At 38.1% G+C, this 16,518-nt stretch overlaps 1 protein-coding gene across 1 annotated transcript in view; it reads right to left on the bottom strand.

The window, feature by feature from the left end:
* Positions 1 to 9,025: 9,025 nt before the first annotated feature.
* LARS1 (leucyl-tRNA synthetase 1) overlaps positions 9,026 to 16,518 on the bottom strand; it is a 65,429-nt gene continuing 57,936 nt past the window's right edge. The window contains exons 27-32 of the mRNA XM_063447396.1: positions 14,810 to 14,920; positions 14,448 to 14,558; positions 14,054 to 14,158; positions 12,742 to 12,837; positions 11,330 to 11,462; positions 9,026 to 9,641 (exon numbers count right to left, since the gene is read on the bottom strand). Of these exons, the coding sequence (XP_063303466.1) occupies positions 9,436 to 9,641; positions 11,330 to 11,462; positions 12,742 to 12,837; positions 14,054 to 14,158; positions 14,448 to 14,558; positions 14,810 to 14,920 (762 nt within the window). The 3' untranslated portion in view covers positions 9,026 to 9,435. The remainder of the gene's footprint in view (positions 9,642 to 11,329; positions 11,463 to 12,741; positions 12,838 to 14,053; positions 14,159 to 14,447; positions 14,559 to 14,809; positions 14,921 to 16,518) is intronic.

Below are 16,518 nucleotides of genomic sequence, written 5' to 3' on the forward strand. Positions count from 1 at the left end.
CTGCACCAGACAGAGAAGCAGACCATGCACTCCACCAGTGGACCAAGAGTGATCTATTATTAACTACAGTGTGGACCATCGGGTTTTTGTTTTTTTATTGTCCCCCACTGGACCACCATAGAAAATAGCTCTCCCATATGAGCTGTAGAGAGGGCAAAGCATGTTTCTATTTTATTAATGCAGGGAATTTAATACAAAAAAACCCAGCACAGATATATCACACACAGTTTGACTTCTGTTTCCATGCTTATTTACAGTTTTGGCACTTTGAGATAAATACGTTGGTTGCCAGTTGCAGTTTAGGCACTTGGCTTCAAAAAGATTAATTATTTCTGCTCTATAACTTTAAAGTTTGGGTTGTGTTTTTGTTGTTATTTTTGGAATCTTCTCTAAAGAGAGACCAATTGTACATGTGCTAAGGTTAATTTAAAATGAAGACGATCTCCTTGTAGCCTGTTGCTTGCATTTGATAAAGTCAAGGTTGTTCACTAAACTCTTAATTGAAATCCGAAAGGTAAGATTTAGGTAAACATAAATAATCTCAAGAAAATCTCCAACTCATCCATAGAAACAACTTGGCTATTTTATCCTTAAAGGGACACTGTAGACACCCAGACTACTTCAGCTAATTGAAGTTGTCTGGGTGCTGTGACCTGTAAAACATTGCAGTTCCAGAGAAGTGCAATGTTTACATTGCAGCTCTAAGTCTGCCCTCTGTGGCTGCCACTAGAGGGCTTCCGGAATCCAAACGTACTTTTGGTCCGTTATATGACGGACCTCCAGCATCAGATTTTTCCCATAGGAAAGTATTGAATAATGCTTTCATATGGGGAGGCCTAATGAGCGCGCTGCGCACTGACCCAGCTCCGAGGTGACGTCAGTGCTGGATTCATGTAAGTGACTGAAGGGGGTTTTAGGGATTTTCAGCCCTGCGGGAGGGGGGGGGGGGGGGGGATGCGAGGGGGGGATTTTTGTTGACACCAGTATGGGAGTTCCAAGTTGAGGCACAGAGTGGGATGTGGGGTTTAAGTGGCAGGCAGCAACGAAACTGACATATCTATTAACACTTATCACATAAAGTGTATCTTCATATAGACACATAAGCCAGGCTCTCCTTTTGCCTGTGTTTACTGTTTTCAATTGACCATTGATGGGGAGACCATATTCCATTTTTTTTTTTTATTATTATTCCCTTCCCTTGTTTAAAAAAAAAATAGCTCAATTTGGATACAGTAAATTATTCTCTGGAAAATAGAAGTTTGAGCATAGACAATGATAATAGTTAAATGTACTTACTATACAGTGCTAAAAGGCTTCACAAAATTCACACAGTCGCTTTCACTCCTTTCATTAACACTTCTTTGAATAAAGTATTCAAATAAACATTTATTTTCCTTTCACAACCTTCCCTTAGTGGGGAGATTAGTATTCACGTAGACTGATCAGCCACAACATTAAAATCACTGGCAGGTGAAGTGAATAACATTTATATTGTTTAGATTGTTACAATGGCACCTGTCAAGGGGTGGGATGTAATAGGGAGCATGAAAAATGGACAAGTGGGTTTGCAATAGGACAAATAGTGATGGTTAGACGACTAGGTCAGAGCTCTAAAAAAAGCAAGCCTTGTGGAATGCAATGGTTAGCACTTACCAAAAGTGGGGCAAGGGAGAAAAAACTGTGAACCCGCATTAGGGTCACAGATGCCCATGGCCTGCATCTGTCTGGTGCAAACTTGCCAATTGGGCTGGGAATCCCGTCAACTGCCCTGGCTCTCTCACAGAGTGCTGAGAACCACAAGGGAGAGATTGATGAGGTCTGCATCAGGCAGAAGTGTAGGCCATGCGCTCCACTAGCTGACCATCAAGAAATATTATATTTTTATTGAATATATTACTGATTTTGATGGGGGTAGCAGGATCACAACTGACGATGCACCTAAGTTGGCCACCTGTGTTGGCTTACAGTAATCCTGTCCTGAAGAGTACCTGCAACCTGGAAAACTAGACTTCTTTGTGCCTGTTATGGCTCTCACTCTGTAGGTCTGTCATCACTGCTTTAGTACTGTAATATAAAAGAAATATACATTGATGAACTTGGGGAACGAAATCTAGATACACAAAAAAGATACCGTAGCTCAAATTGCAGAAAATGTTAATGCTGGCCGTGATAGAAATGTGTCAGAACACACATAGCATTACAGTTTGCTGCATCTGAGGGTTGCATAGCCGCAGACTGGTCAGAGTGCCATTGATGACCCCTTCAGTGGGGTTGTGCGCATCATAAATGGACCATGTAGCAATGGAAGAAGGCTGTCTGGTCTGATGAATCACATTTTCTTTTAGAGGAGGTGGATGGCCGGGTGTATGTGCGTCATATACCTGCGGAAGATATGGCAGCAGGATGAACTATGGGAAGATGGCAGGTCAGTAAAGGAAATGGTATGCTCTCGGCAATGTTATGTTGGGAAAACTTAGGTTCTGGCATTCACGTGAATGGCACTTACCATCTACCTAGAGATTGTTGCAGACCACCTACACCCCTTCATGGCAATGGTGTTCCCTGATGGCAGTTGCCTCATTCACCTTGCTACACTACAAACATTGTTCAGGAATGGTTTGAGGAACATGACAAAGAGTTCATGTATAACTGCATGCCTCCCAACTAAACCATATTTGGAGGGACATATATCCCATATGGACCCTATATCTTGGTCCTGTCCCAACATCTCAAGTTGGTATCTTGGTATCCCAAACCTTGGGACACAAAGTAATGGTCCCCATCCAGTCCAGTGCAAGTACACCTTTCCTTTAGGCATATTCACCTTGTGATGAGGTCATTAACAGCATGTATTGACACCAGGCTGACACACCAATTTTGCAGGTGGGCTCACTGTGACACACGTTGCCTCACTGGAACACCGCTCTAAGGCCCACCCACTCTATCCAAATTTCATGTTGAGAGGTATCGGATTTATTAAACTTTTCTAAGGTGTATGCCATTTATCTTGAATAGCATTGTACATAAGATGCAAGATCTGCCTGAGAACTACTTATAATTTAGTTTGTTTGGTTACTCCACTTCAGTGGTTTGACGTCATGGTGCCTGGAGTAAGTATGTGCAACGTTTCACTTAAAGTAGCATCACTGGAGTGTCATCAGCCAGCCCAGAACTAGGCTGGCTAATGTAAATTTTATGCAACAGATTTGAAGTGCATCTAGTAGCCGTAAGTCTTAATTGTAAACATTGACATTGCTCTCAAAATGACAGTTTTATAACGCGTAAAGGCATCATCTCCCATGCTCCTGAGGAAGTCCCGAATATTGCGAGACAAAATGCGTTGAGCCAGAAGACGACAGCCCAGAGACCTGATTACCGCCACGGTGTATTCTACTCCAGGTATCCCCTAACCCCCAGGAGTCGCGACCCAAGGGCTTTGAGAATACCCATTCTCACCATATCTAGTGGTTGGTGCCGGATATTTATCCCGGTCTTACAATAGTGCTGTTTATGTATATATTTTTATAAAGTTTGTTAGTTTTATAGTCTGATTTGACTATTTTGTAGTCCCTATTTCTCATTTTCCTTGCGTCCTCAGTTGGTGTAATGTTGGGGTTAGCCCCAATTTTCCACCTCTTTTTTGTATACTAAACTGGTTCAACTTACAAGGAAAGGATAAAGGATCTTAACATGTATAGCTTGGAGGAAAAACGTGATATGATAGAAGCATAAAGGGAATCAACACCGTAAAGGAGGAGACTATATTTAAAAGAAGAAAAACTACCACAACAAGAGGGCATAGTCTTAAATTAGAGGGACAAAGGTTTAAAAATAATACCAGGAAGTATTACTTTACTGAGAGGGTAGTTGATGCATGGAATAGCCTTCCAGCTGAAGTGGTAGAGGTTAACACAGTAAAGGCGTTTAAGCATGTGTGGGATAGGCATAAGGCTATCCTAACTATAAGATAAGGCCAGGGACTAATGAAAGTATTTTGAAAATTGAGCAGACTAAATGGGCCGAATGGTTCTTATCTGCCGTCACATTCTATGTTTCTAATTAGTAGAATTTCTGCTGCAAAGTCTATTGCAACTGTGAAAGTTTCCATTTCTGCCTCAAGCAAACTAAACAGTAATAATTCCTCAGTCACAAGTGCGACAATTCTGTTGTCGTTCTAGTCTTTATCTATACATTCTTGTATGTATTTGTTCTTCCAGAACTTACCTTTCAACCAAAGCTTGATTACAGAGAACATGCATTAAAAAAAAATTATATATATATATATATATATATATACAGTATATATAACAAATAAAAGATAAAGGATCACTTACCTCACAAGAATTCTATATTGCAGCATAGTACATACACATGCAAAACATCATCACAACAAACCAGTGATTACCTATGTGGTTAAATTGAAAGTATCATTGTGAATGCATGTGATATCACATGTCCTATGGGAAACACGGATATAAGCAATACTGCAGTAGGTTCTACTCTGTGCTGCAGTAGTTTTAACAGTTCATTTCATGTTAAAAATGGAGGCTAAAGTTGTTACCTGGAACATTCATTTTTCTTCAAATCCTGGACAATTTTCATTCACATTAGTTTGTAGCACTGCTGAGATTATCCCGTAAGCCGTGCTTTATGGAAACAGCAAGAGTTTTTGGCATTTTTGAAAGCCAGTAGCTGACATACAACTCACAGAAATCCAAGTCATAAAATTCTGTTCAGGTATATTATTGCGAAACACACAAATGCCTAAGGATACCCTCCAAGTTTAGTTTGCACAGAATTTTACAGGTGCCTGGAGTAATGAGAGTTTTATGTGTTGAGTTGAAAAGCAGGCAAGCAGGAGATATTTTTTATTATATACACTCCACATCAAATCACTTTGATGGTATATGTAATGCTCATCCAGCTACTGTACACCAATTAACAATTAAAAAAATAAGCATAAATGCCAAAACAAAATTTTTTGCCCCCTCTAGCATTCATTGTAATTGACTGGTACTACAAGCCTATATATTTATTGTCTAAATTAAAAAATGCAGGAAATTGTTTAAAATGGAGCACAAAGTTAGCTGGAACGTGCAGCATTTTCAAATGTAGGGGTGCTGTGTTAATTTATGAAGAAGATACCTGGTAGGTGTGATGGCTTGGTATTAATGCATCTCTTTTCGTTTATTTTTTTATACATTGGTTGACAGGTATAACATAACATCTATCCTAAAGATTTTTTCTGATGGCATTCAAAAAGTTCTAAAACCAAAGACTAAACCCAGAACATGATTAAAAGGGACACCAAGCACCCAAACAATGTTAGCTTAATGAAGTGGTCTTGATGTATTATCAGGCCCCTGCAGTGATACGGTTAATTGCCATTTAGGAGTTAAACCAATTTGTTTAGGTACCTCCCAATGACTCAAACAGCTCCCCCTACACACGTCCTGAAAGAATAACATTTATTTTAGCTTCCTTTATTGCAGTATAATTTAATTTCGAATTTCTTATCTCCTGCTCTATTAATAGGCTGCTAGCATCTGCAACTGCTGCCCTCTGTATGTGATTAAAGTTAAATTAACAGAACAGGATATAATAACTTCTAAGGTAAACACACGGTGCTGTAATATTTGACTAAAAAAAATGAAACATTTTCATAGAGGCTATGTCAATCACAGGCAGAGGAGGTGTGGATAGGGCTGCATAAAAAGGGATTTAACCCCTTAAGACCGCAGCCAAATGTACAAGTTGTGAACCAAAAAAAATGTAAACAAACCACAGATTTTGACTATATGTCTGTTCAACAATAATTTACCTCTTTCATATTAAATGCACCCACACTTATTATATATCATTTTGTTCAGGGGAAACAGGGCTTTCATTTAACATCAAATATTTAGGTATGGAACATAACGTAATATGAATAAAATATAAAAAAATGAGAGAAAATGATTTTTTTTAAATTTTCTTAGTTCTATGTGACATTCTAACTGTGAATGTCATAATACTGTTTGCTTTTACTGCAATAAAATACACATATTTGTATTCAGCGATGTCTCACGTGTAAAACAGCACCCCCTATGTACAGGTTTTATGGTGTTTTGGGAAGTTACAGGGTCAAATATAGCATGTTACACTTTTCAGTTTTTTCACATTGAAATTTGCCAGTTTGGTTACGTTGCCTTTGAGACTGTATGGTAGCCCAGGAATGAAAATTACCCCCATGATGGCATACCATTTGCAAAAGTAGACAACCCAAGGTATTGCAAATGGGGTATGTCCAGTCTTTTTTAGTAGCCACTTGGTCACAAACACTAGCCAAAGTTAACGTTAATATTTGTTTGTGTGTGAAAAATGCAAAAAACTAATTAGAAAGCCAATTTTGGCCAGTGTTTGTGACTAAGTGGCTACTAAAAAAGACTGAACATACCCCATTTGCAATACCTTGGGTTGTCTACTTTTGCAAATGGTATGCCATTATGGAGGTAATTCTTATTTCTGGGCTACTATACGGTCTCAAAGCCAATGTAACCAATCTGGTGAATTTCATTATGAAAAAACTGAAACGCAAGCCTTATATTTGACTCTGTAACTTTTGAAAACACCATAAAACCTGTACATGAGGGGTACTGTTATACTCAGGAGACTTTGCTGAACACAAATATTTGTGTTTCAAAACAGTAAAAAGTATGACAGCAAAAATATCGTCAGTGTAAGTGCCGTTTGTGTGCGAAAAATGCAATAAATTTCACTTTCCCTGACGATATCATTGTTGTAATAAATTTTACGGTTTTGAAACACAAATATTTGTATTCAGCGATGTCTCCCGAGTAAAACAGTACCCCCCATGTACAGGTTTTATAGTGTCTTGGAAAGTTATAGGGTTAAATATAGTGCTAGCAAATTAAATTCCCTATACTTTCGGCCTGGGTTGTTAGGCAGGTCCTGCAAATTGTAATTAATAAAAGGACCTAATTATGTAAAATTATTACATAAATATATATGTAAAATTATTATATATACACGTGTGTGTATATATATATATATGTATATATATATGTATATAATTTTTTTACTATTATTTTTTATTTACATATAGTTATACATATAGTGATGTATACGTATATACTTGGGTATATACATATATATTATTTTGTTCTACGTGTATTGATATATATATATATATATATATATATATTAATATCAAATTACAGTTAGAACGAAATTACACACATATATATATATTTTTTTTTTTTTTTTTTTTACGTATTTACATATTTTTTATTATAATATATATATATATATATATATATATATATATATAATTATGTATATATTTAATCAATATCCTTCTACGTGTATTTTGATATTAATATATATATATATATATATATATATATATTATATATATAAATATTAAAATACACTTAGTGTATGTGTAAATGTGTGCGTATATATATATATTATATATAGATCATATATACAATATATATATATAAAATATGTAAGTGTATTTTATTTTTAACTTTCATTTTTATTGTTTTTTACTTTAAGGGGTTAATAGGGGAGGAGAGGGGCAGAGACAGTGTCAGCCAGTGATTTTACATCACTGGCTGACACACAGGATCAGTGATCACAGTGACAGGCTGTCACTGTGATCACCTCCTGCAGATCGCGGTAATTGGCCACAGGGGGAGTGCCTGGGTGGCCAGGCATGCACCCCACCGCGATCTGCAGGGGGATCCTGATTGGAGTTACTATGGGTCAGCCAATAGGCTGACACATAGTAACTCTGATCGCAGTGACAGGCTGTCACTGCGATCAGATCGCAGGGAGAGGCTGTCTCTGCATTCAGATCGCAGAGACAGCCTCTCCCTGCGATCAGACTCTGCAGATCGCGGTCACTGACCGCAGGGGGACTGCCTGGGGGGCCAGGCATGTCCCCCGACCGCGATCTGCACAGTGAAAACGCGGCCGGCTCCATGTGTCAGCCGATTTTAAAATCGGCTGACACATGGTAAATACCGATCGCAGTGACAGCCTGTCACTGCGATCGGAAGCTGCAGACCGCGGTCCCCAGGCACAGGGGGGCTGCCTGGGGGGCCAGGCATGCCCCCCGACCGCGATCTGCAGCGGCCATGTGCCGCCGGCCACGTGGGGCTGAAGACCGCCCAGGACGTACCATGCCGTCCTGCGGCGTTTAGAGCCGCCCAAATAAGGACGGCATGGTACGTCCTGCGGTCTTAAGGGGTTAAATGGTAGAGAATTGAGCAATGAGACTATGGGCAAGATCTATACTGTACACAATAACAGCTTCATTAAGCTAAAGTTGTTTTGCTGCCTAGTGTATCCTATAATAAAACTCAAGACCCAATGAAAGAGAACTTATAACAAACGAATGAAGAGGGTCATGACCAACCACCACATGAATCAAAATGAGTAAGCACAAGCCTAGTACAAAACACATCCTGAGTATTTCTAAATAAACTGGGGGTGTCTTCTCACTAATCCATAGAAACATAGAATGTGACGGCAGATAAGAACCATTCGGCCCATCTAGTCTGCCCAGTTTTCTAAATACTTTCATTAGTCCCTGGCCTTATCTTATAGTTAGGATAGCCTTATGCCTATCCCACGCATGCTTAAACTCCTTTACTGTGTTAACCTCTGCCACTTCAGCTGGAAGGCTATTACATGCATCCACTACCCTCTCAGTAAAGTAATACTTCCTGATATTATTTTTAAACCTTTGTCCCTCTAATTTAAGACTATGCCCTCTTGTTGTGGTAGTTTTTCTTCTTTTAAATATAGTCTCCTCCTTTACTGTGTTGATTCCCTTTATGTATTTAAATGTTTCTATCATATCCCCCTGTCTCGTCTTTCCTCCAAGCTATACATGTTAAGATCCTTTAACCTTTCCTGGTAAGTTTTATCCTGCAAGTTTTATCCACCTTCCTGACACTAAGCCCTGTTTCGATTAAAGGGAAAACATTGACAGAAGAGAACAGAAGAATTGTTTTATGACAAGAGCAGTTTTATTTTAAATATTGCTGCAGCAACGGATGGATTACACTGAAACGAAAACTGCAGTAAAATAGAAATGTCTTTGTAAGATGTTTTTTTTTTGTTGCCAAAAACAATAGGAACTTTTGAAAATGAATGGAATTAAAATAGTCTCTTGGATGTACTTCAACAATAGTGGAAACACAGCAATGTCATTCCTTTGTAAAGCACAACGTCCGTTGTGGGGCTCCGGATTACATGTTTACAGTGGTAGTATTCACTGTAATAGGTGTTACTGTTGCTGTGTCAAATGATACAAACCAAGCATTTAAATTAGACATATGACCATATTTTTCTCTGTAAAATGGTTTATAACTATTTTAATTTTTAGCAATGACTAGACATACAATAGACTTCAACTTTAGATTATTCCATAACGTAAACTAAGGTGTCTCCAATGTCCACTTTCAGGCCATTATCAGCAACGTGGACACGTTTCTCATTCAAGTCAATGTGGAAGGCGGCTTGCGGGGATATTACAGATTTGCCATTTTCTTCTTTTCCAAGAACAGGAACACGACGGGGCCCCAACAGTGGGTCATCAAACCGCATTAGCTTCACTTTTGTCACATCTGAAGGGGAATGAAAGAAAGAAAGAAAAGAAAAAAAAAAATCAGTTTTCCTTGCAAATCTCATAACTGGTAATGGTATATAATGGTTTATTATGTCTACAATGGTACATAATGTCTACATATCAACTCAAAAGAATTGAATGTGAACTCTAACCAAGAAAAATGGAAAAGCATGATTCCTCTAACGTCACTATGGCTGATTACCCACAAATTATACTATATTAAAAATAAACTATAGTGCCAGGAAAACAAAGTTGTTTTCTTGGCACTATAGCATCCTCTTCTCTGACTTACCAGTCAATGTCACTTGGAACTGGCTGGGGGGCGCTGGCTGGGGTCTGCCATCGCTCCTCCCTAATGCTCCTTATACAATGCTTTCCTATGGGATTTTGGGTCACTCTGGACCTCCAAATATTGCAGTTCCTTAAAACCTGCATTAATTAGCTCTGAAGGTTTATGGACCTGGAGCAGTGCACCCAGACGAATTCAATGAGCTGAAGTGGTCTGGGTGCTTATAGTGTTCCTTTAACATGACTGTATTTATCAAAGTAAAAAAAAAAAAAAAAACACTCCATAAGTTATCCATAAACCAACTTGGAAGGTGCTGAAAGGACCTACTAGCTTCAAAAAAAGTGATTGCTTTTGTAGACTTATCTGAGAGCAGGAGACTTTGACATTACAAAATACTTCAAGAGATACCACGTTGTCTCAGCCTGTAGAGTTATTCCATCAGAATTACCCATTGCCCACACAAACATTAATCTGATGTTCTGGAAACTACATGAATTCATAACCAACTTCCTGACACAATGAAAACTGACAATGTACATTATATTAAGGGACTGTTTACATCCATATCCTAAATCCTATTTTTGTTCTTTTATACACTTATGGTATGAAGGACTCTGATATATTTTTAATCTGCCTTAACGCATGCTTTTTACATCTTTGTTAATGGCTCACTATGCACCTTATTGTATATCCCCTGGTTCTTACATTGGGTTTTCTCATTTAACTGCCTTGACCTGACGAATACTTGTTTTGTGTTTTTTTCCCATTGTATTATATTACCATTTCGTATTGCTTAGATCTAAAAAATATAAAATATTCTATAGAGAAGTAATCAGCTGTTCATCACAACACAACATTTTAAAACATGTAACTTCTAAATAATACCATAGGGTTTTGTCAGCAGTCCCCTTGGTAGATAAACAATTACCTTAAATACAGACATTCTTCAACTCTATGTGCGTACAAAAACACATACGGCACTTTTTGTTCCAACAAGATTTGGCAGCGGTTTCTCTGCACATTATATAATGACAACAAACCATTCAACCTCAGAGAATATGTCATCTATGGCGAGCAAAAAGTGTTATGATACATTCACTGGTGGTGCAATTACACTCACTCTCTTGAACTTTTTATGTGATATTTCCAGAATTACAGAGCTACTGTAAAGCCACTAGACAAAGCCTGGCTGAACTCTCTGTGGGATTTTGGTCATCAAGATACGAAGTAACATTTTACTGAATGTGAATATTTAACGCATTTGCAATAACAACCTAGACTGAAGAAATTGCACATTAAAACATGGTTTGCCATTTTTTTTTTTTAGAGGCTTCGAGACATGTAAAGAAAATGTTTCCCATCTCATCACTTCCTTGCTCTTTCAGACTGAGAGTTACCTTTGATTCCCCTGTCTGTCTTCATTAGGCGCCGTATGATCGAATCTCTGCTGTCTCCTTGACGGATTGCAATCATCGTGGAAAAGTGGCCGTTTGACGGCTGTGGGTTCACCAGAAAAACGGAAACACCAGGCTAAAACAAAACACAAAGCAATCACAACATTTCAGAATTGGTTTACAATAATTACTAATCAGCGTGCATGCTTGTAGGTCTTTTAGAGGCCACCGAATTCAAAATACAATGATAACTGAAGACAAATCTCCATAGAGAAATAAACAACATGGGTTATCGGTGCTGTTCACATAATTAATAACATACACTTTACCAGTCAGCAAGACTTGCATACACTAGTGCATATCATACAGAAAACCATATAAACTGCCTGTCAAAAGTCGAGAAGTTACTTGACCCTGTAATATCACTTTAAAGTTCTGTCTGCTTCTCGTCAAATTACAGAAAATGTCTCAATATGTATGGAAGCAGATTAAATTTTAAAGTGATATTACAGGGTCAAGTATATATGGAAGCAGACAGTTGCTGGACATCCCTGAATGTAAAGAGACGTGTATGTGAATATGGACGTTGATGGCTACAGCTAAACATCACAGAAGGTCATCTACCTCTGTAAATATGGAAGTAGATGCCTGCTGCACATCATAGGACAGAATATGACCTGTAAATGGGAATATGGACCAAGGACGGATACTACTTCACATCATGGACTAAAATGTGACCCGTTTCTGAACAGGCCTGTATATGGTTAATGCTCTCTCTATTACAGAAAGGTAAGCTTGTCCCCAGTTTAAAGGAAGGCCTGCTGGCACGGGAAGAAGATTTGTTTTAGTAAATATAAGCTTCAGTAAATATTGATGCGGCGCTCACATGGTGAAAAGTGATATGAATCTGAGAATTAAACAGGTGATGAATGTAGCTACTGTTTTCAATAGTGGACTTGACAGCTGCTCAACCTAAAGGGCAAACCACCATGATTCAGATTAGACATCTACATAAAGTTTTGCCCTCATGAGTCGTTGGTTGGATGCAGCAGGAAATTAGGTATGTGACAGTGTTACAGTTAGTGTTCTTTTTCTGGATAGTAGTACATCCATTGGCACATCAATCTGTCAGGCCGATTCAGTAAAATAGTAATTATTCTGCTTATTGTAGTAACCACACAATCCACAGGTAGTGTTAATTCAGCATGACTGTTATAAAGTGTTAAGGTTCCCTAACGGAGCATAACATAATGTCTACTGCAGAGGCATGCAAGCAATATGTTCACAACAGATTTAACTAAACACGTGTTTCATCCAGCCAACATTTCCATTTATTCTCTAACCCACTGGCAGCCTTTCTCATGGCATCAAACCCAACATAAGATTATGTTCAGATCATTCCCTGCTGCACACACCTCTGATCTAAAAACGGAAAATGGTTTCCCAGGACAGCAGTCTTCTTTAATTTTGTCATCCGCATCTGAAGAAAATTTCACTTCGATATGATCTAGCTGAAGAAATAAATGGGACATGCACAGTTCATTAGAGAACAATATGAAATAAATGTAAGTCAAGCCTGCTTATACTAAATTATCAGGAAATTCCATTTGGAGGTTTGCTCCAAACAGCAAATTCTACTATTCAGTGAAAGAGGCTAAAAATAAAAAAAATAGAAAGAAAAAAAAACTCTATAACAGAGTGGATACTTTTTAACTTTCTGGGTTGGATATCTTTTTAACAATTTTGCTGATTTGCAATTGCAAAACCTGCATTACATCAGTTTCCAACGAAATACGATCTAGCTGTTTCCCCATCACCTTTTCCATCCCTGGTCATTGATAGGGCACTAATTTCATGTATCCCAACTTATTCCTGTATCCTCCATATTTCACAAGCCATAGTGAATCTGGATTCTGAACCAAGTCTGTTTCTGACCAGCTCTTCTTTGCATGCAAGTGTTTTCTTGTCTCCTGAATTAAGTGGGTGACTATATTTATTTACCATACCTGATAAACCTACAAAGAAGGTAAAGCCGCCTACATGTGTTTGTTCAATGATGGTGACACTTGATGGATTTATGATGGACATCAATTACCTCGAAAACTGGCCTATGTTTTACCTTTTCACCTTGAGCCAACTAAGACCCTGTGACTTCATGACACCCCCAGAGCAATGCAAGGAGAAAACAGCCAGTACAGACATTTTACACCAAAACCAAAATAATAAGAAGAAACCATTTAAAGAACATTCCAAACATATAAACTATTGTCTCTAAAAGTAATTCTTTCGCAGCAGAAATGTTGACTTCTGAAACCAGAAATTAACATATCTCTGGCTTAATGGGTGGCCTCACATATGTTTTAATAAGACATCTAAGAAAAAATGTGACACTACCCACTGGTAGAATTCATTTGCTTCTTTCATATTGTTTTCAATGATTGAGTACAGCTCATAGAAGTATTGACCTTACATGAGAGGCAACAAAATCGATCCCCAAGGAAATAACTTTTATTAAAACTCCCTTGGGAAGAGTCCTCTTTAACCCCTTAAGGACACATGACATGTGTGACATGTCATGATTCCCTTTTATTCCAGAAGTTTGGTCCTTAAGGGGTTAAAAGAGGAGGCAAGTGATATTAGCAAAAGCATATACAACAGAAAGCTTGATAGAACCGATTACACACAATCCACTGTTTGTGTATCAGAAATACAACTGAAAATACTGACCTCCAAAGAATTAGTCAGGTAGACAATGTTCTCGATAAGAACAGCACGCTCGTCAAACTCCAACTCCAGATCCAGAATGCGAGAGCCTGTCTTTTCTAGGTTTTCCTGCATGAATAATATTGGCTTAAAAGCGATATAAAGGAAATCCAATTTTCTTTTAAAAGTCATAAAGACAAAGGTCATTTTGATACAGGTACAGTACAGTAGTAAATAGATACAGTATACCACCCCATCAAAATAGATTGTTAACATTCATTACATTAATTGCTATTTTTGGAAGGGAAGGTTGTTCATGAATCAATATTCACAGTTTAGTGAATAAACTAGTAAGTGATTTATGAGCCACTCTTACGGTTATATAACAGATATTCTCTATAAAAACGTTTACAGGTACCTTTATCATGGCGACAAATGGCATAACGCGCTTCATGTACTTTTTCAGCTCCGGCAAGCTGTTAAGCTCTGTCGCTATAACTTTGTTATCAGGTAGCTGTCCAGCATTATTCTAAAACAAAAGCAAGAAAATGTTAGGAATACAAATCAGTTGCAATGATCTAGATAAGCCTTGTTTTTCTAGAAGTCCATTAATATTGAACAGCACTAGGATTGATGGAATAAAATAAAAAAAAAATAAAAAAAGGACAGCTTAATTTACTTTGTACAAATGTAGACTCAATGCAGGTAGCCGTAATTATGGGAGGTCTACCATGCAGTGGTTCCCTGAAGAAAAGATAAACACAGGGTAGCACATTTTACCTGATAATGTTTGCGCAGATTCAGCAAGGTCGAGTGCTGCCATGGTGGGTAGGAATTAGCCACATATATGGTGCAATGTGAGGGCCTCGGCGGTGGCGACTTGTCCGCTTTCTGGAATGGGAATAAATGTAAAACACTAATAATTAAACCCTAGTTATTGAAAGGTAATAATGTTTTGGGGAATGACTGTCTTAAATTACATCAAATTTGCTTTAAAAATACCGCAAGAGTACATCGTTTGGGTAAGAGTATCCATGTAAGATTATCTGTCTGACTAAAGCTATATATCTATGCAAGTCTGGCTGGAAAAAGCAATCTATCTCAATAAGATTTTCTATTGGTAAGATTATCATCTATCAATCTTGGTAAGACTATCTGGGTAAGACTGACGATCTTGGAAAAGTTGTCTATTTATGAAAGACTAGACATATTCTGTCACACCTAGAGAAGAAGCTAATTATCATGGTTATTTTGAGTGCCGAGCATGGCTGGTAAACAGCACCAATACATATTGTTCTAGATAAACAGATATAAGGAACAATGCTGAGTGAAATCTCAAACTTTACTCAAATGGGATCTTTTCACCAATTAATAAAATTCCTCTTCCGACCACGTCGGGTTTAAAGAAGCATATATTGTTTGTCAATATTTCTGAATGAAAACCTATTTGGTAGACGTGTGATAAAACTATTTTCACCCGGTTCATTAAAATCAAAATCCTTTTAGTCCACACCCTGATGAATTGATTCGTTCTGGATTTACCTGTAGAAACATATTCAAGAAATAAGTCTTCACAGGTAAATCCCAGACAAATCAATTATTTCGGGTTTGGAGGAAAAGGATTTTGATACATATGTTTGTAAAAGTCTACTACAGTGATGGCTCACTTGGCACCATAAATTGTTTCTGGACTACATTTCCCATGAAGCTCAGCTTGGTTTTAGACTCTAAAAGCTAGCTGAGCATCATGGGAAATGTATTCCAGAAACAATTTATAGTGTCAAGGTTAGCCATCAGTGGTCTACTATTTGAGTATTTTCTCAGTCCTAATAATCAAACGGAGGGGATGCAATTAATTTTAAATTATCCCCGCTGGTGAATCTTTCTCCCTGTTCCTAGGGTTCAGTATCTTATCTAACTAATTTAGTGAGTAGGAAATATAGCTAATGTTGCATAGCACTAGAGCAGGGGTGGGGAACCTTTGACCCTCCAGATGTTTTGGACTACATCTCCCTTGATGCTTTGCCAGCATTATGGCTGTAAGAGCGTTATGGGAGATGTAGTCCAAAACATCTGGAGGGCCAAAGATTCCCCACTCCTGCACTAGAGGCACAAATCTCTTGTTCCTTTCATTAGATCACTAAGATGTCAATGCAACGTGTGTTCAGATCAGGAGCCCTAGAACTCCTGGCATGTTACTACATTCCTTTTTTTCATTTAGGACACCTACTGGGATTTATTTAAAGGGACTCTATAATAACTCAGACCACTCCATCTCAGTGAAGTGGTCTCCCATCTCAGTGAAGTGTAGTGTCCCTGCTGTTTTGCTCTTGCAATATAAAAAACATTGCCATTTCAGAGACACAGCAATGTTTACAATGTAGGGCTAAACACACCTGACAGCCACAAGATGCTGCTTCAGTGCACAGAATCGTGTCAAAGTCTGTTCTTGCTGTTTGACCGAGGATGTCGAGCATTCTCTCACTACA

This window comes from Pelobates fuscus, chromosome 3 (assembly GCF_036172605.1).
Source record: "Pelobates fuscus isolate aPelFus1 chromosome 3, aPelFus1.pri, whole genome shotgun sequence".
NCBI classification, from domain to species: domain Eukaryota; kingdom Metazoa; phylum Chordata; class Amphibia; order Anura; family Pelobatidae; genus Pelobates; species Pelobates fuscus.